A 21,987-nucleotide genomic window follows, 5' to 3' on the forward strand; every position below is an offset into this window, starting at 1 on the left:
AACATTCTCTCTCCCATTGGTCTGGATTAAGACTTCTAGCTTGTAACATTCTCTCTCCCATTGGTCTGGATTAAAACTTCTAGCTAGTAACATTCTCTCTCCCATTGGTCTGGATTAAGACTTCTAGCTAGTAACATTCTCCCATTGGTCTAGATTAAGACTTCTAGCTAGTAACATTCTCTCTCCCATTGGTCTGGATTAAAACTTCTAGCTAGTAACATTCTCTCTCCCATTGGTCTGGATTAAGACTTCTAGCGAGTAACATTCTCTCTCCCATTGGTCTGGATTAAAATTTCTAGCTAGTAACATTCTCTCTCCCATTGGTCTGGATTAAAACTTCTAGCTAGTAACATTCTCTCTCCCATTGGTCTGGATTAAGACTTCTAGCTAGTAACATTCTCTCTCCCATTGGTCTGGATTAAAACTTCTAGCTAGTAACATTCTCTCTCCCATTGGTCTGGATTAAGACTTCTAGCTAGTAACATTCTCTCTCCCATTGGTCTGGATTAAGACTTCTAGCTAGTAACATTCTCCCATTGGTCTGGATTAAGACTTCTAGCTAGTAACATTCTCTCTCCCATTGGTCTGGATTAAGACTTCTAGCTATCAACCTTGTTTATGCAGAAGCTGAGCTCTTTTGATGATAGCTGGTGTTGTTAGGACCTCAACCAGGACAAAAAGAGAATATCTCAGAAATGTGTCAACAATGAACATTCTTAAAGGAAGGTCTCGCTGCCTAGTAACCCATCTGAAAACACGTGTGTGAGGGGTAGAAGACAGCAGATATTTTCCTACTAGACATTGAGGAACGCCTGCTTCCTTCCTCTCCAGGTTTCCAGAGGGTAGAGCTGGTTTGATGCCCGCAGCGCCACAATGGAGCTCTCTGACTCAGTCACACATAAGAACGGGCGGCAGAGGAAGCCCGCTGTCCCTCAGGGGGACATGAGGGACGGGGACAGGGTTCTCAACACTACCCCTGACATGGAGGTGGAGGGGGAAGCGCTCCACCGAGGATCCGACGCGGAGAACAACGGACATCCCAGGGTGCGGCCTGGGATCAGAGGGGAGCTGGGGAACGTGTCTCTGCTGCTCTTCCTTTATGTCCTCCAGGGCATCCCTCTGGGCCTGGCCGGGAGCATCCCTCTCATCCTGCAGAGTAAGAACGTCAGCTACAAGGACCAGGCCTTCTTCAGCTTTGTCTTCTGGCCCTTCAGTCTCAAGCTGCTGTGGGCCCCGCTGGTGGACGCGCTCTACCTGAGCCGGTTTGGACGCCGGTAAGACAAGGATTTATACCACTGATATACGATATACACTGACAAGTCCCAGAGAGTCATTCTGTTCTTTTGACCAATTGATTGATTGAAATGTTTAAACTGATTTTTTCTCTTCATAGAAAGACAAGACACACAACGTTATGAGTTTGAATACAATCAGCGACAGATGAGCTGAGCTTGTCTGAGGCTTGTCTGAGGCTTGTCTGAGGCTGTCTGAGGCTTGTCTGAGGCTTGTCTGAGGCTTGTCTGAGGCTTGTCTGAGGCTTGTCTGATGCTTGTCTGAGGCTTGTCTGAGGCTTGTCTGATGCTTGTCTGAGGCTTGTCTGAGGCTTGTCTGATGCTTGTCTGAGGCTTGTCTGAGGCTTGTCTGAGGCTTGTCTGATGCTTTAAGCACACTGTTTGATTAAATAATTAAGACTCACAAATGACTAAAGAAAGAGCCTGATGGTCACACTGTGTGACTGGCGCACATTGTCTCTCTCTCCTCCCTACTGCAGAGAAAAGGCACCACAGCACAGGAAGTGTTTATTCCACTGTCCGTGCTGAAGCTACAACCTCATTTCAACCGTTTAGTTTCTTACTTGTTTCTGACTGAAAAGTTCTGTTTTTACCCGAAAAATCTCTTAATTTATTTAGGAAAAACATTCCCTATTCCATCAAGCCTCGCTCTCTTCACGTGAAACATGTGAGCATCACATGCAGGTGACCAATAGGACCTGATCTGTAGCGTATCTTACTCACATCAATATATTGGTTATAACAAACACAGTAACACGTGTTCATAGAAAGAGCAGGTGTTCTTAATGTTTTGTACGGTCAGTGTGTCATGGAAAGAGCAGGTGTTCTTAATGTTTTGTACGGCCAGTGTGTCATGGAAAGAGCAGGTGTTCTTAATGTTTTGTACGGCCAGTGTGTCATGGAAAGAGCAGGTGTTCTTAATGTTTTGTACGGTCAGTGTGTCATGGAAAGAGCAGGTGTTCTTAATGTTTTGTACGGCCAGTGTGTCATGGAAAGAGCAAGTGTTCTTAATGTTTTGTACGGCCAGTGTATGTTTACTTCATGTATTGCGTGTCTAAAATGTTGACTGTTGGAATCAAATGAGTTAAAGGCTCATGATCTCCTCTCAGGAAGTCGTGGCTGGTGCCCACCCAATACCTGCTGGGTCTCTTCATGCTGTACCTGTCGGTTACCGTGGATACGCTGCTGAAAAGTGACGAGGGGCGGGGTCCATAATAATATAATGTGTAACAAATAGTTAATTAAAAGAGATTAGTTGTTACAATTAACATAGATCATTTTTTATGAATGAATGTTTTATTATGATAACGTTTGCAACTGTACTGTGTGGCATGAGTGCATATGGAACCACAATAACGACATAATAATGTGTATGCATATCCTAGTGGAACAGAAATTAAATGAAGTTTGACACGTCAGCCGAAGCACTCGGACACATTTCGACGTTACACAAATACACGTCCTCGCTCTCAGCAAAACAATCTGCCGATGTTAGCGGGTGAAGGCTAAATAGGTAGCTATTTCTGTTACCTTATTAAATGTAATTCATACATAGTGCAAGGCAATGTTTGCTGTCGAATGAACTACAACGCATTGCTTGAATGGTGATACACAATCATTATTAGATATTGGTATGTGGCGTCGTATGTCACGTTATTATAGCTCGCTAACGTGCTTATCTTATCTCATTCAACATCATTTGAGCTCCAATTACCATTTTAACCAATATTTATTAAAATCACATTGCCTTTTCTGTTCGCCGATGTTTTGTGACTTCCTATCCTGTGACTTTACTATTCTGATCCAGATGTTAACGTTACTGTTAGCTAACTAACGCATTCATTTGGTTGCTCTGCTCTCATGCCAGTGAGGCTTTATGGTGTATTCTAGCAATACGAATAATCCGAATTTCCTTAGACAACAAAAATAATAATAAACTAAACTACTGCGTTGTTTTGATTCCCACCTACGTCATGAGTTTGCTGGTGTCTGCCCGGGCTGAGTCAACGGGGAACTGTTTGAGGAGGTGTTTGACAGTACAGCTGAACATGCGTTGTCACGATGATTATTCAACATTGTATACGTTCTCTCTCCCATTGGTCTGGATTAAAACTTCTAGCTAGTAACATTCTCTCCCATTGGTCTGGATTAAGACTTCTAGCTAGTAACATTCTCTCTCCCATTGGTCTGGATTAAAACTTCTAGCTAGTAACATTCTCTCTCCCATTGGTCTGGATTAAGATTTCTAGCTAGTAACATTCTCTCTCCCATTGGTCTGGATGAAGACTTCTAGCTAGTAACATTCTCCCATTGGTCTATATTAAGACTTCTAGCTAGTAACATTCTCCCATTGGTCTGGATTAAGACTTCTAGCTAGTAACATTCTCTCTCCCATTGGTCTGGATTAAGACTTCTAGCTAGTAACATTCTCTCTCCCATTGGTCTGGATAAAGACTTCTAGCTAGTAACATTCTCTCTCCCATTGGTCTGGAATAAAACTTCTAGCTAGTAACATTCTCTCCCATTGGTCTGGATTAAGACTTCTAGCTAGTAACATTCTCTCTCCCATTGGTCTGGATTAAAACTTCTAGCTAGTAACATTCTCTCTCCCATTGGTCTGGATTAAGACTTCTAGCTAGTAACATTCTCCCATTGGTCTAGATTAAAACTTCTAGCTAGTAACATTCTCTCTCCCCCATTGGTCTGGATTAAGACTTCTAGCTAGTAACATTCTCTCTCCCATTGGTCTAGATTAAGACTTCTAGCTAGTAACATTCTCCCATTGGTCTGGATTAAGACTTCTAGCTAGTAACATTCTCTCTCCCATTGGTCTGGATTAAGACTTCTAGCTAGTAACATTCTCTCTCCCATTGGTCTGGATTAAGACTTCTAGCTAGTAACATTCTCTCTCCCATTGGTCTGGATTTAAACTTCTAGCTAGTAACATTCTCTCCCATTGGTCTAGATTAAGACTTCTAGCTAGTAACATTCTCTCTCCCATTGGTCTAGATTAAGACTTCTAGCTAGTAACATTCTCTCTCCCATTGGTCTGGATTAAGACTTCTAGCTAGTAACATTCTCTCTCCCATTGGTCTGGATTAAGACTTCTAGCTTGTAACATTCTCTCTCCCATTGGTCTGGATTAAAACTTCTAGCTAGTAACATTCTCTCTCCCATTGGTCTGGATTAAGACTTCTAGCTAGTAACATTCTCCCATTGGTCTAGATTAAGACTTCTAGCTAGTAACATTCTCTCTCCCATTGGTCTGGATTAAAACTTCTAGCTAGTAACATTCTCTCTCCCATTGGTCTGGATTAAGACTTCTAGCGAGTAACATTCTCTCTCCCATTGGTCTGGATTAAAATTTCTAGCTAGTAACATTCTCTCTCCCATTGGTCTGGATTAAAACTTCTAGCTAGTAACATTCTCTCTCCCATTGGTCTGGATTAAGACTTCTAGCTAGTAACATTCTCTCTCCCATTGGTCTGGATTAAAACTTCTAGCTAGTAACATTCTCCCATTGGTCTGGATTAAGACTTCTAGCTAGTAACATTCTCTCTCCCATTGGTCTGGATTAAGACTTCTAGCTAGTAACATTCTCCCATTGGTCTGGATTAAGACTTCTAGCTAGTAACATTCTCTCTCCCATTGGTCTGGATTAAGACTTCTAGCTATCAACCTTGTTTATGCAGAAGCTGAGCTCTTTTGATGATAGCTGGTGTTGTTAGGACCTCAACCAGGACAAAAAGAGAATATCTCAGAAATGTGTCAACAATGAACATTCTTAAAGGAAGGTCTCGCTGCCTAGTAACCCATCTGAAAACACGTGTGTGAGGGGTAGAAGACAGCAGATATTTTCCTACTAGACATTGAGGAACGCCTGCTTCCTTCCTCTCCAGGTTTCCAGAGGGTAGAGCTGGTTTGATGCCCGCAGCGCCACAATGGAGCTCTCTGACTCAGTCACACATAAGAACGGGCGGCAGAGGAAGCCCGCTGTCCCTCAGGGGGACATGAGGGACGGGGACAGGGTTCTCAACACTACCCCTGACATGGAGGTGGAGGGGAAGCGCTCCACCGAGGATCCGACGCGGAGAACAACGGACATCCCAGGGTGCGGCCTGGGATCAGAGGGGAGCTGGGGAACGTGTCTCTGCTGCTCTTCCTTTATGTCCTCCAGGGCATCCCTCTGGGCCTGGCCGGGAGCATCCCTCTCATCCTGCAGAGTAAGAACGTCAGCTACAAGGACCAGGCCTTCTTCAGCTTTGTCTTCTGGCCCTTCAGTCTCAAGCTGCTGTGGGCCCCGCTGGTGGACGCGCTCTACCTGAGCCGGTTTGGACGCCGGTAAGACAAGGATTTATACCACTGATATACGATATACACTGACAAGTCCCAGAGAGTCATTCTGTTCTTTTGACCAATTGATTGATTGAAATGTTTAAACTGATTTTTTCTCTTCATAGAAAGACAAGACACACAACGTTATGAGTTTGAATACAATCAGCGACAGATGAGCTGAGCTTGTCTGAGGCTTGTCTGAGGCTTGTCTGAGGCTGTCTGAGGCTTGTCTGAGGCTTGTCTGAGGCTTGTCTGAGGCTTGTCTGAGGCTTGTCTGATGCTTGTCTGAGGCTTGTCTGAGGCTTGTCTGATGCTTGTCTGAGGCTTGTCTGAGGCTTGTCTGATGCTTGTCTGAGGCTTGTCTGAGGCTTGTCTGAGGCTTGTCTGATGCTTTAAGCACACTGTTTGATTAAATAATTAAGACTCACAAATGACTAAAGAAAGAGCCTGATGGTCACACTGTGTGACTGGCGCACATTGTCTCTCTCTCCTCCCTACTGCAGAGAAAAGGCACCACAGCACAGGAAGTGTTTATTCCACTGTCCGTGCTGAAGCTACAACCTCATTTCAACCGTTTAGTTTCTTACTTGTTTCTGACTGAAAAGTTCTGTTTTTACCTGAAAAATCTCTTAATTTATTTAGGAAAAACATTCCCTATTCCATCAAGCCTCGCTCTCTTCACGTGAAACATGTGAGCATCACATGCAGGTGACCAATAGGACCTGATCTGTAGCGTATCTTACTCACATCAATATATTGGTTATAACAAACACAGTAACACGTGTTCATAGAAAGAGCAGGTGTTCTTAATGTTTTGTACGGTCAGTGTGTCATGGAAAGAGCAGGTGTTCTTAATGTTTTGTACGGCCAGTGTGTCATGGAAAGAGCAGGTGTTCTTAATGTTTTGTACGGCCAGTGTGTCATGGAAAGAGCAGGTGTTCTTAATGTTTTGTACGGTCAGTGTGTCATGGAAAGAGCAGGTGTTCTTAATGTTTTGTACGGCCAGTGTGTCATGGAAAGAGCAAGTGTTCTTAATGTTTTGTACGGCCAGTGTATGTTTACTTCATGTATTGCGTGTCTAAAATGTTGACTGTTGGAATCAAATGAGTTAAAGGCTCATGATCTCCTCTCAGGAAGTCGTGGCTGGTGCCCACCCAATACCTGCTGGGTCTCTTCATGCTGTACCTGTCGGTTACCGTGGATACGCTGCTGAAAAGTGACGAGGGGCGGGGCCCCGACGTGGTGACCCTGACGGCGGTGTTCTTCATGCTGGCCTTTCTGGCAGCCACCCAGGTACACATACATACACACATACATACATACACACACACACACACACACACGTTATTGTGATACATGACTCTGTTATATTCCCTGATCCCAGGACATAGCAGTGGATGGCTGGGCTCTGACCATGCTGTCTAGGGAGAACGTGGGCTACGCCTCCACATGTAACTCTGTGGGACAGACGGCTGGCTACTTCCTAGGCAACGTCCTCTTCCTGGCCCTGGAGTCAGCTGACTTCTGCAACAAATACCTGAGAGCAGAGCCTAAAGAGACTGGTATCGTTACACTTTCAGGTAGGGAGGGAGAGAGAGACTGGCATTGTTACACTGTCAGATAGGGAGGGAGGGAGAGACTGGCATTGTTACACTGTCAGATAGGGAGGGAGGGAGAGACTGGCATTGTTATACTGTCAGGGTGGGAGGGAGAGACTGGCATTGTTACACTGTCAGGTAGGGAGGGAGGGAGAGACTGTCATTGTTATACTGTCAGGTAGGGAGGGAGGGAGAGACTGGCATTGTTACACTGTCAGGTAGGGAGAGAGAGACTAGCATTGTTACACCATCAGGGAGGGAGATACTGGCATCGTTATACCATCAGGGAGGGAGAGACTGGCATCGTTACACTGTCAGGGAGGGAGAGACTGGCATCGTTACACCATCAGGGAGGGAGAGACTGGCATCGTTACACTGTCAGGGAGGGAGAGACTGGCATCGTTACACCATCAGGGAGGGAGAGACTGGCATCGTTACACTGTCAGGGAGGGAGGGAGAGACTAGCATTGTTATACCATCAGGGAGGGAGAGACTGGCATTGTTATACCATCAGGGAGGGAGAGACTGGCATTGTTCTACCATCAGGGAGGGAGAGACTGGCATCGTTACACTGTCAGGGAGGGAGAGACTGGCATCGTTACACCATCAGGGAGGGAGAGACTGGCATCGTTACACTGTCAGGGAGGGAGAGACTGGCATCGTTACACCATCAGGGAGGGAGATACTGGCATCGTTACACCATCAGGGAGGGAGAGACTGGCATCGTCACACCATCAGGGAGGGAGAGACTGGCATTGTTATACCATCAGGGAGGGAGAGACTAGCATTGTTACACCATCAGGGAGGGAGATACTGGCATCGTTATACCATCAGGGAGGGAGAGACTGGCATTGTTATACCATCAGGGAGGGAGAGACTGGCATCGTTACACTGTCAGGGAGGGAGAGACTGGCATCGTTACACTGTCAGGGAGGGAGGGAGAGACTGGCATTGTTACACTGTCAGGTAGGGAGGGAGAGACTGGCATTGTTACACCATCAGGGTGGGAGAGACTGGCATTGTTATACCATCAGGGAGGGAGAGACTGGCATTGTTATACCATCAGGGAGGGAGAGACTGGCATTGTTACACCATCAGGGAGGGAGAGACTGGCATTGTTATACCATCAGGGAGGGAGAGACTGGCATCGTTACACTGTCAGGGAGGGAGAGACTGGCATCGTTACACCATCAGGGAGGGAGAGACTGGCATCGTTACACCATCAGGAAGGGATATACTGGCATTGTTATACCATCAGGGAGGGAGAGACTGGCATCGTTACACCATCAGGGAGGGAGAGACTGGCATTGTTATACCATCAGGGAGGGAGAGACTGGCATCGTTACACCATCAGGAAGGGATATACTGGCATGGTTACACCATCAGGGAGGGAGAGACTGGCATCGTTACACCATCAGGGAGGGAGAGACTGGCATTGTTATACTGTCAGGGAGGGAGGGAGAGACTGGCATTGTTATACTGTCAGGGAGGGAGGGAGAGACTGGCATTGTTATACTGTCAGGGAGGGAGGGAGAGACTGGCATTGTTATACTGTCAGGGAGGGAGGGAGAGACTGGCATTGTTATACTGTCAGGGAGGGAGAGACTGGCATTGTTATACTGTCAGGGAGGGAGGGAGAGACTGGCATTGTTATACTGTCAGGGAGGGAGAGACTGGCATTGTTATACTGTCAGGGAGGGAGGGAGAGACTGGCATTGTTATACTGTCAGGGAGGGAGGGAGAGACTGGCATTGTTATACTGTCAGGGAGGGAGGGAGAGACTGGCATTGTTACACCGTCAGGGAGGGAGATACTGGCATCGTTATACTGTCAGGGAGGGAGATACTGGCATTGTTATACTGTCAGGGAGGGAGATACTGGCATTGTTATACTGTCAGGGAGGGAGAGACTGGCATTGTTATACTGTCAGGGAGGGAGAGACTGGCATTGTTATACTGTCAGGGAGGGAGATACTGGCATTGTTATACTGTCAGGGAGGGAGAGACTGGCATTGTTATACCATCAGGAAGGGAGGGAGTTACTGGCATCGTTACACTGTCAGGGTGGAAGGTAAAAAAGATGAGAAAGCAGAGAAGGTAATGTATGAAGCTGGAAGGTCTTCTATGAAACAGGAAGCAGGTAGTCTATGAAGCTGGAAGATCTTCTATGAAACAGGAAGCCGGTTGTCTATGAAGCTGGAAGGTCTTCTATGAAACAGGAAGCAGGTAGTCTATGAAGCTGGAAGGTCTTCTATGAAACAGGAAGCAGGTAGTCTATGAAGCTGGAAGGTCTTCTATGAAACAGGAAGGTATTCTATGAAACAACAAGAAGGTAGTCTATGAAGCTGGAAGGTCTTCTATGAAACAGGAAGCAGGTTGTCTATGAAGCAGGAAGTGGTAGTCCATATATCTAGTTGAACCTTGCTATGGTCAGCTGGTATTAACCACAATTACAGACATGCAAAGCTCGATGAACCCTTCCCTGCTGAAGAGGGAGAAAAAAAAAGTCCGTTGGCCAGGTTTTGCATCTTGCCCTGAATAACAATGTGTACTAAAGACAATGGTATCAGAATTGTAGGAAAATTAGTGATTTTGTGTTCTCATGGTTACCATATTTACATATAATGCTATAGTCAAAGTTGGCTTTGTCCTGTCAGTCTGAGCCTCGCTATGGCGTACCAGGCGCGCATTTTCTTCAGCCAAACAACTGAGTGACAGTGCCATCTGGTGGTCAATGTGATTAACTTAGTGGTTTTTGAGCTGAGGTGAGAGAAAATAAACTGTTGGAGTGAACTTTTGGAGTGAACTTTTGGCCGATGATTTTCAGTACAGCTGTGATGGGAGAATACCGATGGGAGAATAACGATGGGAGAATACCGATGGGAGAATACCGATGGGAGAATAACGATGGGAGAATACCGATGGGAGAATACCGATGGGAGAATAACGATGGGAGAATACCGATGGGATAATAACGATGGGAGAATACCGATGGGAAAATAACGATGGGAGAATACCGATGGGAGAATACCGATGGGAGAATAACGATGGGAGAATAACGATGGGAGAATACCGATGGGAGAATAACGATGGGAGAATAACGATGGGAGAATACCGATGGGAGAATACCGATGGGAGAATAAACCATGATAATCATTGCACTGTTTCATATCGCATTGCTCTGCTGTTATAATCACTCTGTGACATTGTCGTTGTCTGTGATTGGCTCCCGTGGCGCAGACTTCCTGTTTTTCTGGGGCGTGGTGTTCCTGGTGTCGACCACGCTGGTGGCCGTTATGAAGAAGGAGAACGCCAGGGGACAGCACGGGAGAAAGAAGGTCCGGGAGGAGACGCAGAGCGTCATGGAAACGTACAAACTGCTGCTCTCCATCGTCAAGATGCCTGCCGTGTTCACCTTCTGTAGCCTGCTGCTCACTGCTAAGGTACCCGACAGCTTACTGCAACCCAGTCAGGTTAAACAGGTCCACGGACTGGGGTCACCCTGTGTAGCCTGTCACTCACCTCCGAGGTGACTACATCTAGGTCCACCGACTGGGGTCACCCTGTGTAGCCTGTCACTCACCTCCGAGGTGACTACATCTAGGTCCACCGACTGGGGTCACCCTGTGTAGCCTGTCACTCACCTCCGAGGTGACTACATCTTAACCAACCTGCCTGGACAACTAGCTTAACTCACCTGCTGTGTCTAACCTCACTGTAAAGGTACCTGTACCTGACTTAGCTGTCTCTGTCTGTCTGTCTCTGTTCTGTCTGTCTGTCTTTGTCTGTCTGTTTCTGTCTGTCTCTCTTTCTGTCTGTCTGTCTGTCTGTCTGTCTGTGTCTCTCTGTCTGTTTCTGTCTCTCTGTCTCTCTGTCTCTGTCTCTCTGTCTGTCTCTCTGTCTGTTTCTGTCTGTATCTCTGTCTGTCTGTCTGTCTCTCTGTCTGTCTGTCTCTCTGTCTGTTTCTGTCTGTATCTCTGTCTGTCTGTCTGTCTGTCTGTCTGTCTCTGTCTGTCTGTCTGTCTGTCTGTCTGTCTGTCTGTCTGTCTGTCTGTCTGTCTGTCTGTTTCTGTCTGTCTGTCTGTCTGTCTGTCTGTCTGTCTGTCTGTCTGTCTGTCTGTCTGTCTGTCTGTCTGTATCTGTTTCTGTCTGTCTCTCTGTCCTGTCTGTCTGTCTTTGTCTGTCTGTTTCTGTCTCTCTGTCTGTCTCTCTGTCTGTTTCTGTCTGTCTGTCTGTCTGTCTGTCTGTCTGTCTGTCTGTCTGTCTGTCTGTATCTGTTTCTGTCTGTCTGTCTGTCTGTCTGTCTGTCTGTCTGTCTGTCTGTCTGTCTGTCTGTCTGTCTGTCTGTCTGTCTCCAGATAGGTTTCTCTGCGGCGGATGCAGTTACCGGTCTGAAGCTGGTTGAGGCAGGTGTTCCTAAAGAGCAGCTGGCATTACTGGCAGTCCCCATGGTTCCACTGCAGATACTACTACCTCTCATCATCAGTAAATACACTGCAGGACCACGACCACTAGACGTCTTCTACAAGGCCTTTCCCTTCAGGTATCTCTCACTCACTCACTCACTCACTCACTCACTCACTCACTCACTCACTCACTCACTCACTCACTCACTCACTCACTCACTCACTCACTCACTCACTCACTCACTCTCACACACACACACTCACTCACTCACACACACACACACACACACTCTCTTCTCATACATGTGTGTTTTCCTGTGTAGGTTGTTGATAGGCCTGGGGTATGCTGTGTTGGTGTGGTGGACTCCCAGTTTAAAGCAGGAAGGGGGATTCCCTCTCTACTACTACACTATAGTCCTGTTCAGCTACGCACTGCATCAGGTACCACTGTTCACACTATCTATCCATCTCTGTTGTCTCTACTACACTATAGTACTGCATCAGGTTCACACTATCTATCCATCTCTGTTGTCTCTACTACACTATAGTACTGCATCAGGTAATACTGTTCACACTATCTATCCATCTCTGTTGTCTCTCTACTACACTATAGTACTGCATCAGGTACCACTGTTCACACTATCTATCCATTTCTGTTGTCTCTACTACACTATAGTACTGCATCAGGTAATACTGTTCACACTATCTATCCATCTCTGTTGTCTCTACTACACTATAGTACTGCATCATGTAATACTGTTCACACTATCTATCCATCTCTGTTGTCTCTACTACACTATAGTACTGCATCATGTAATACTGTTCACACTATCTATCCATCTCTGTTGTCTCTACTACACTATAGTACTGCATCAGGTTCACACTATCTATCCATCTCTGTTGTCTCTACTACACTATAGTACTGCATCAGGTACCACTGTTCACACTATCTATCCATCTCTGTTGTCTCTCTACTACACTATAGTACTGCATCAGGTTCACACTATCTATCCATCTCTGTTGTCTCTACTACACTATAGTACTGCATCAGGTACCACTGTTCACACTATCTATCCATCTCTGTTGTCTCTCTACTACACTATAGTACTGCATCAGGTTCACACTATCTATCCATATCTGTTGTCTCTCTACTACACTATAGTACTGCATCAGGTTCACACTATCTATCCATCTCTGTTGTCTCTATTACATTATAGTACTGCATCAGGTTCACACTATCTATCCATCTCTGTTGTCTCTCTACTACACTATAGTACTGCATCAGGTTCACACTATCTATCCATCTCTGTTGTCTCTACTACACTATAGTACTGCATCAGGTAATACTGTTCACACTATCTATCCATCTCTGTTGTCTCTACTACACTATAGTACTGCATCAGGTACCACTGTTCACACTATATATCCATCTCTGTTGTCTCTACTACTACACTATAGTACTGCATCAGGTAATACTGTTCACACTATCCATCTCTGTTGTCTCTACTACACTATAGTACTGCATCAGGTAATACTGTTCACACTATCTATCCATCTCTGTTGTCTCTACTACTACACTATAGTACTGCATCAGGTTCACACTATCTATCCATCTCTGTTGTCTCTACTACACTATAATACTGCATCAGGTACCACTGTTCACACTATCTATCCATCTCTGTTGTCTCTACTACACTATAGTACTGCATCAGGTTCACACTATCTATCCATCTATGTTGTCTCTCTACTACACTATAGTACTGCATCAGGTTCACACTATCTATCCATCTCTGTTGTCTCTACTACACTATAGTACTGCATCAGGTACCACTGTTCACACTATCTATCCATCTCTGTTGTCTCTACTACACTATAGTACTGCATCAGGTAATACTGTTCACACTATCTATCCATCTCTGTTGTCTCTACTACACTATAGTACTGCATCAGGTAATACTGTTCACACTATCTATCCATCACTGTTGTCTCTACTACACTATAGTACTGCATCAGGTTCACACTATCTATCCATCTCTGTTGTCTCTACTACACTATAGTACTGCATCAGGTAATACTGTTCACACTATCTATCCATCTCTGTTGTCTCTACTACACTATAGTACTGCATCAGGTACCACTGTTCACACTATCTATCCATCTCTGTTGTCTCTACTACACTATAGTACTGCATCAGGTAATACTGTTCACACTATCTATCCATCTCTGTTGTCTCTACTACACTATAGTACTGCATCAGGTACCACTGTTCACACTATCTATCCATCTCTGTTGTCTCTACTACACTATAGTACTGCATCAGGTAATACTGTTCACACTATCTATCCATCTCTGTTGTCTCTACTACACTATAGTACTGCATCAGGTTCACACTATCTATCCATCTCTGTTGTCTCTACTACACTATAGTACTGCATCAGGTAATACTGTTCACACTATCTATCCATCACTGTTGTCTCTACTACACTATAGTACTGCATCAGGTTCACACTATGTATCCATCTCTGTTGTCTCTACTACACTATAGTACTGCATCAGGTAATACTGTTCACACTATCTCCATCTCTCAGGTACCACTGTTCTCTACTACACTATAGTACTGCATCAGGTAATACTGTTCACACTATCTATCCATCTCTGTTGTCTCTACTACACTATAGTACTGCATCAGGTACCACTGTTCACACTATCTATCCATCTCTGTTGTCTCTACTACACTATAGTACTGCATCAGGTAATACTGTTCACACTATCTATCCATCTCTGTTGTCTCTACTACACTATAGTACTGCATCAGGTTCACACTATCTATCCATCTCTGTTGTCTCTACTACACTATAGTACTGCATCAGGTAATACTGTTCACACTATCTATCCATCTCTGTTGTCTCTACTACACTATAGTACTGCATCAGTACCACTGTTCACACTATCTATCCATCTCTGTTGTCTCTACTACACTATAGTACTGCATCAGGTAATACTGTTCACACTATCTATCCATCCTGTTGTCTCTCTACACTGTACTGTCAGGTTCACACTATCTATCCATCTCTGTTGTCTCTACTATAGTACTGCATCAGGTAATACTGTTCACACTATCTATCCATCTCTGTTGTCTCTACTACACTATAGTACTGCATCAGGTACCACTGTTCACACTATCTATCCATCTCTGTTGTCTCTACTACACTATAGTACTGCATCAGGTAATACTGTTCACACTATCTATCCATCTCTGTTGTCTCTACTACACTATAGTACTGCATCAGGTTCACACTATCTATCCATCTCTGTTGTCTCTACTACACTATAGTACTGCATCAGGTTCACACTATCTATCCATCACACTATCTATCCATCTCTGTTGTCTCTACTACACTATAGTACTGCATCAGGTACCACTGTTCACACTATCTATCCATCTCTGTTGTCTCTACTACACTATAGTACTGCATCAGGTAATACTGTTCACACTATCTATCCATCTCTGTTGTCTCTACTACACTATAGTACTGCATCAGGTTCACACTATCTATCCATCTCTGTTGTCTCTACTACACTACACTACTGCATAGTACTGCATCAGGTTCACACTATCTATCCATCTCTGTTGTCTCTACTACACTATAGTACTGCATCAGGTACCACTGTTCACACTATCTATCCATCTCTGTTGTCTCTACTACACTATAGTACTGCATCAGGTAATACTGTTCACACTATCTATCCATCTCTGTTGTCTCTACTACACTATAGTACTGCATCAGGTAATACTGTTCACACTATCTATCCATCTCTGTTGTCTCTACTACACTATAGTACTGCATCAGGTACCACTGTTCACACTATCTATCCATCTCTGTTGTCTCTACTACACTATAGTACTGCATCAGGTACCACTGTTCACACTATCTATCCATCTCTGTTGTCTCTACTACACTATAGTACTGCATCAGGTTCACACTATCTATCCATCTCTGTTGTCTCTACTACACTATAGTACTGCATCAGGTTCACACTATCTATCCATCTCTGTTGTCTCTACTACACTATAGTACTGCATCAGGTACCACTGTTCACACTATCTATCCATCTCTGTTGTCTCTACTACACTATAGTACTGCATCAGGTAATACTGTTCACACTATCTATCCATCTCTGTTGTCTCTACTACTACACTATAGTACTGCATCAGGTTCACACTATCTATCCATCTCTGTTGTCTCTACTACTACACTATAGTACTGCATCAGGTTCACACTATCTATCCATCTCTGTTGTCTCTCTACTACACTATAGTACTGCATCAGGTAATACTGTTCACACTATCTATCCATCTCTGTTGTCTCTACTACACTATAGTACATGCATCATCTCTGTTGTACCACTGTTCACACTATCTATCCATCTCTGTTGTCTCTACTACACTATAGTACTGCATCAGGTTCACACTATCTATCCATCTCTGTTGTCTCTACTACACTATAGTACTGCATCAGGTTCACACTATCTATCCATCTCTGTTGTCTCTCTACTACACTATAGTACTGCATCAGGTAATACTGTTCACACTATCTATCCATCTCTGTTGTCTCTCTACTACACTATAGTACTGCATCAGGTAATACTGTTCACACTATCTATCCATCTCTGTTGTCTCTACTACACTATAGTACTGCATCAGGTTCACACTATCTATCCATCTCTGTTGTCTCTACTACACTATAGTACTGCATCAGGTTCACACTATCTATCCATCTCTGTTGTCTCTACTACACTATAGTACTGCATCAGGTAATACTGTTCACACTATCTATCCATCTCTGTTGTCTCTACTACACTATAGTACTGCATCAGGTAATACTGTTCACACTATCTATCCATCTCTGTTGTCTCTACTACACTATAGTACTGCATCAGGTAATACTGTTCACACTATCTATCCATCTCTGTTGTCTCTACTACACTATAGTACTGCATCAGGTTCACACTATCTATCCATCTCTGTTGTCTCTACTACACTATAGTACTGCATCAGGTTCACACTATCTATCCATCTCTGTTGTCTCTACTACACTATAGTACTGCATCAGGTTCACACTATCTATCCATCTCTGTTGTCTCTACTACACTATAGTACTGCATCAGGTAACACTGTTCACACTATCTATCCATCTCTGTTGTCTCTCTACTACACTATAGTACTGCATCAGGTTCACACTATCTATCCATCTCTGTTGTCTCTACTACACTATAGTACTGCATCAGGTTCACACTATCTATCCATCTCTGTTGTCTCTCTACTACACTATAGTACTGCATCAGGTTCACACTATCTATCCATCTCTGTTGTCTCTACTACAATATAGTACTGCATCAGGTAATACTGTTCACACTATCTATCCATCTCTGTTGTCTCTACTACACTATAGTACTGCATCAGGTTCACACTATCTATCCATCTCTGTTGTCTCTACTACACTATAGTACTGCATCAGGTAATACTGTTCACACTATCTATCCATCTCTGTTGTCTCTACTACACTATAGTACTGCATCAGGTAATACTGTTCACACTATCTATCCATCTCTGTTGTCTCTACTACACTATAGTACTGCATCAGGTTCACACTATCTATCCATCTCTGTTGTCTCTACTACACTATAGTACTGCATCAGGTACCACTGTTCACACTATCTATCCATCTATGTTGTCTCTCTACTACACTATAGTACTGCATCAGGTAATACTGTTCACACTATCTATCCATCTCTGTTGTCTCTCTACTACACTATAGTACTGCATCAGGTTCACACTATCTATCCATCTCTGTTGTCTCTACTACACTATAGTACTGCATCAGGTAATACTGTTCACACTATCTATCCATCTCTGTTGTCTCTCTACTACACTATAGTACTGCATCAGGTTCACACTATCTATCCATCTCTGTTGTCTCTACTACACTATAGTACTGCATCAGGTACCACTGTTCACACTATCTATCCATCTCTGTTGTCTCTACTACACTATAGTACTGCATCAGGTAATACTGTTCACACTATCTATCCATCTCTGTTGTCTCTACTACACTATAGTACTGCATCAGGTTCACACTATCTATCCATCTCTGTTGTCTCTACTACACTATAGTACTGCATCAGGTTCACACTATCTATCCATCTCTGTTGTCTCTACTACACTATAGTACTGCATCAGGTAACACTGTTCACACTATCTATCCATCTCTGTTGTCTCTCTACTACACTATAGTACTGCATCAGGTTCACACTATCTATCCATCTCTGTTGTCTCTACTACACTATAGTACTGCATCAGGTTCACACTATCTATCCATCTCTGTTGTCTCTCTACTACACTATAGTACTGCATCAGGTTCACACTATCTATCCATCTCTGTTGTCTCTACTACAATATAGTACTGCATCAGGTAATACTGTTCACACTATCTATCCATCTCTGTTGTCTCTACTACACTATAGTACTGCATCAGGTTCACACTATCTATCCATCTCTGTTGTCTCTACTACACTATAGTACTGCATCAGGTCACTGTTCACACTATCTATCCATCTCTGTTGTCTCTACTACACTATAGTACTGCATCAGGTAATACTGTTCACACTATCTATCCATCTCTGTTGTCTCTACTACACTATAGTACTGCATCAGGTTCACACTATCTATCCATCTCTGTTGTCTCTACTACACTATAGTACTGCATCAGGTTCACACTATCTATCCATCTCTGTTGTCTCTACTACACTATAGTACTGCATCAGGTAATACTGTTCACACTATCTATCCATCTCTGTTGTCTCTACTACACTATAGTACTGCATCAGGTTCACACTATCTATCCATCTCTGTTGTCTCTACTACACTATAGTACTGCATCAGGTAATACTGTTCACACTATCTATCCATCTCTGTTGTCTCTACTACACTATAGTACTGCATCAGGTAATACTGTTCACACTATCTATCCATCTCTGTTGTCTCTACTACACTATAGTACTGCATCAGGTTCACACTATCTATCCATCTCTGTTGTCTCTACTACACTATAGTACTGCATCAGGTAATACTGTTCACACTATCTATCCATCTCTGTTGTCTCTACTACACTATAGTACTGCATCAGGTAATACTGTTCACACTATCTATCCATCTCTGTTGTCTCTACTACACTATAGTACTGCATCAGGTTCACACTATCTATCCATCTCTGTTGTCTCTACTACACTATAGTACTGCATCAGGTAATACTGTTCACACTATCTATCCATCTCTGTTGTCTCTCTACTACACTATAGTACTGCATCAGGTAATCCACTGTTCACACTATCTATCCATCTCTATGTTGTCTCTCTACTACACTATAGTACTGCATCAGGTTCACACTATCTATCCATCTCTGTTGTCTCTACTACACTATAGTACTGCATCAGGTAATACTGTTCACACTATCTATCCATCTCTGTTGTCTCTCTACTACACTATAGTACTGCATCAGGTTCACACTATCTATCCATCTCTGTTGTCTCTACTACACTATAGTACTGCATCAGGTAACCACTGTTCACACTATCTATCCATCTCTGTTGTCTCTACTACACTATAGTACTGCATCAGGTAATACTGTTCACACTATCTATCCATCTCTGTTGTCTCTACTACACTATAGTACTGCATGCATCAGGTTCACACTATCTATCCATCTCTGTTGTCTCTACTACACTATAGTACTGCATCAGGTAACACTGTTCACACTATCTATCCATCTCTGTTGTCTCTCTACTACACTATAGTACTGCATCAGGTTCACACTATCTATCCATCTCTGTTGTCTCTACTACACTATAGTACTGCATCAGGTTCACACTATCTATCCATCTCTGTTGTCTCTCTACTACACTATAGTACTGCATCAGGTTCACACTATCTATCCATCTCTGTTGTCTCTACTACAATATAGTACTGCATCAGGTAATACTGTTCACACTATCTATCCATCTCTGTTGTCTCTACTACACTATAGTACTGCATCAGGTTCACACTATCTATCCATCTCTGTTGTCTCTACTACACTATAGTACTGCATCAGGTAATACTGTTCACACTATCTATCCATCTCTGTTGTCTCTACTACACTATAGTTCACACTATCTATCCATCTCTGTTACTATAGTAGGTAATACTGTTCACACTATCTATCCAGGTCTCTACTACACTATAGTACTGCATCAGGTTCACACTATCTATCCATCTCTGTTGTCTCTACTACACTATAGTACTGCATCACTGTTCACACTATCTATCCATCTCTGTTGTCTCTACTACACTATAGTACTGCATCAGGTACCACTGTTCACACTATCTATCCATCTCTGTTGTCTCTCTACTACACTATAGTACTGCATCAGGTAATACTGTTCACACTATCTATCCATCTCTGTTGTCTCTACTACACTATAGTACTGCATCAGGTTCACACTATCTATCCATCTCTGTTGTCTCTACTACACTATAGTACTGCATCAGGTACCACTGTTCACACTATCTATCCATCTCTGTTGTCTCTACTACACTATAGTACTGCATCAGGTAATACTGTTGCATCACACTATCTATCCATCTCTGTTGTCTCTACTACACTATAGTACTGCATCAGGTTCACACTATCTATCCATCTCTGTTGTCTCTACTACACTATAGTACTGCATCAGGTTCACACTATCTATCCATCTCTGTTGTCTCTACTACACTATAGTACTGCATCAGGTACCACTGTTCACACTATCTATCCATCTCTGTTGTCTCTACTACACTATAGTACTGCATCAGGTAATACTGTTCACACTATCTATCCATCTCTGTTGTCTCTACTACACTATAGTACTGCATCAGGTTCACACTATCTATCCATCTCTGTTGTCTCTACTACACTATAGTACTGCATCAGGTAACACTGTTCACACTATCTATCCATCTCTGTTGTCTCTCTACTACACTATAGTACTGCATCAGGTTCACACTATCTATCCATCTCTGTTGTCTCTACTACACTATAGTACTGCATCAGGTAATACTGTTCACACTATCTATCCATCTCTGTTGTCTCTACTACACTATAGTACTGCATCAGGTTCACACTATCTATCCATCTCTGTTGTCTCTACTACACTACTGCAGTAGGCATCAGGTTCACACTATCTATCCATCTCTGTTGTCTCTACTACACTATAGTACTGCATCAGGTAATACTGTTCACACTATCTATCCATCTCTGTTGTCTCTACTACACTATAGTACTGCATCAGGTAATACTGTTCACACTATCTATCCATCTCTGTTGTCTCTATTACACTATAGTACTGCATCAGGTTCACACTATCTATCCATCTCTGTTGTCTCTACTACACTATAGTACTGCATCAGGTAATACTGTTCACACTATCTATCCATCTCTGTTGTCTCTACTACACTATAGTACTGCATCAGGTTCACACTATCTATCCATCTCTGTTGTCTCTACTACACTATAGTACTGCATCAGGTAATACTGTTCACACTATCTATCCATCTCTGTTGTCTCTACTACACTATAGTACTGCATCAGGTAATACTGTTCACACTATCTATCCATCTCTGTTGTCTCTACTACACTATAGTACTGCATCAGGTTCACACTATCTATCCATCTCTGTTGTCTCTACTACACTATAGTACTGCATCAGGTACCACTGTTCACACTATCTATCCATCTCTGTTGTCTCTCTACTACACTATAGTACTGCATCAGGTACCACTGTTCACACTATCTATCCATCTCTGTTGTCTCTACTACACTATAGTACTGCATCAGGTTCACACTATCTATCCATCTCTGTTGTCTCTACTACACTATAGTACTGCATCAGGTAATACTGTTCACACTATCTATCCATCTCTGTTGTCTCTCTACTACACTATAGTACTGCATCAGGTTCACACTATCTATCCATCTCTGTTGTCTCTACTACACTATAGTATTGCATCAGGTACCACTGTTCACACTATCTATCCATCTATGTTGTCTCTCTACTACACTATAGTACTGCATCAGGTAATACTGTTCACACTATCTATCCATCTCTGTTGTCTCTACTACACTATAGTACTGCATCAGGTAATACTGTTCACACTATCTATCCATCTCTGTTGTCTCTCTACTACACTATAGTACTGCATCAGGTTCACACTATCTATCCATCTCTGTTGTCTCTACTACACTATAGTACTGCATCAGGTAATACTGTTCACACTATCTAT

General features: G+C 43.2%; 1 protein-coding gene across 1 annotated transcript in view; it reads left to right on the forward strand.

The window, feature by feature from the left end:
- Positions 1 to 834: 834 nt before the first annotated feature.
- LOC115126616 (acetyl-coenzyme A transporter 1-like) overlaps positions 835 to 21,987 on the forward strand; it is a 34,391-nt gene continuing 13,238 nt past the window's right edge. Inside the window, exons 1-6 of the mRNA XM_065000564.1 lie at positions 835 to 1,274; positions 6,761 to 6,920; positions 7,012 to 7,207; positions 10,465 to 10,667; positions 11,583 to 11,767; positions 11,954 to 12,071. Coding sequence (XP_064856636.1) covers positions 874 to 1,274; positions 6,761 to 6,920; positions 7,012 to 7,207; positions 10,465 to 10,667; positions 11,583 to 11,767; positions 11,954 to 12,071 — 1,263 coding nt within the window. The 5' untranslated portion in view covers positions 835 to 873. The remainder of the gene's footprint in view (positions 1,275 to 6,760; positions 6,921 to 7,011; positions 7,208 to 10,464; positions 10,668 to 11,582; positions 11,768 to 11,953; positions 12,072 to 21,987) is intronic.

Source organism: Oncorhynchus nerka, linkage group LG14, assembly GCF_034236695.1.
Source record: "Oncorhynchus nerka isolate Pitt River linkage group LG14, Oner_Uvic_2.0, whole genome shotgun sequence".
NCBI classification, from domain to species: Eukaryota; Metazoa; Chordata; class Actinopteri; order Salmoniformes; family Salmonidae; genus Oncorhynchus; species Oncorhynchus nerka.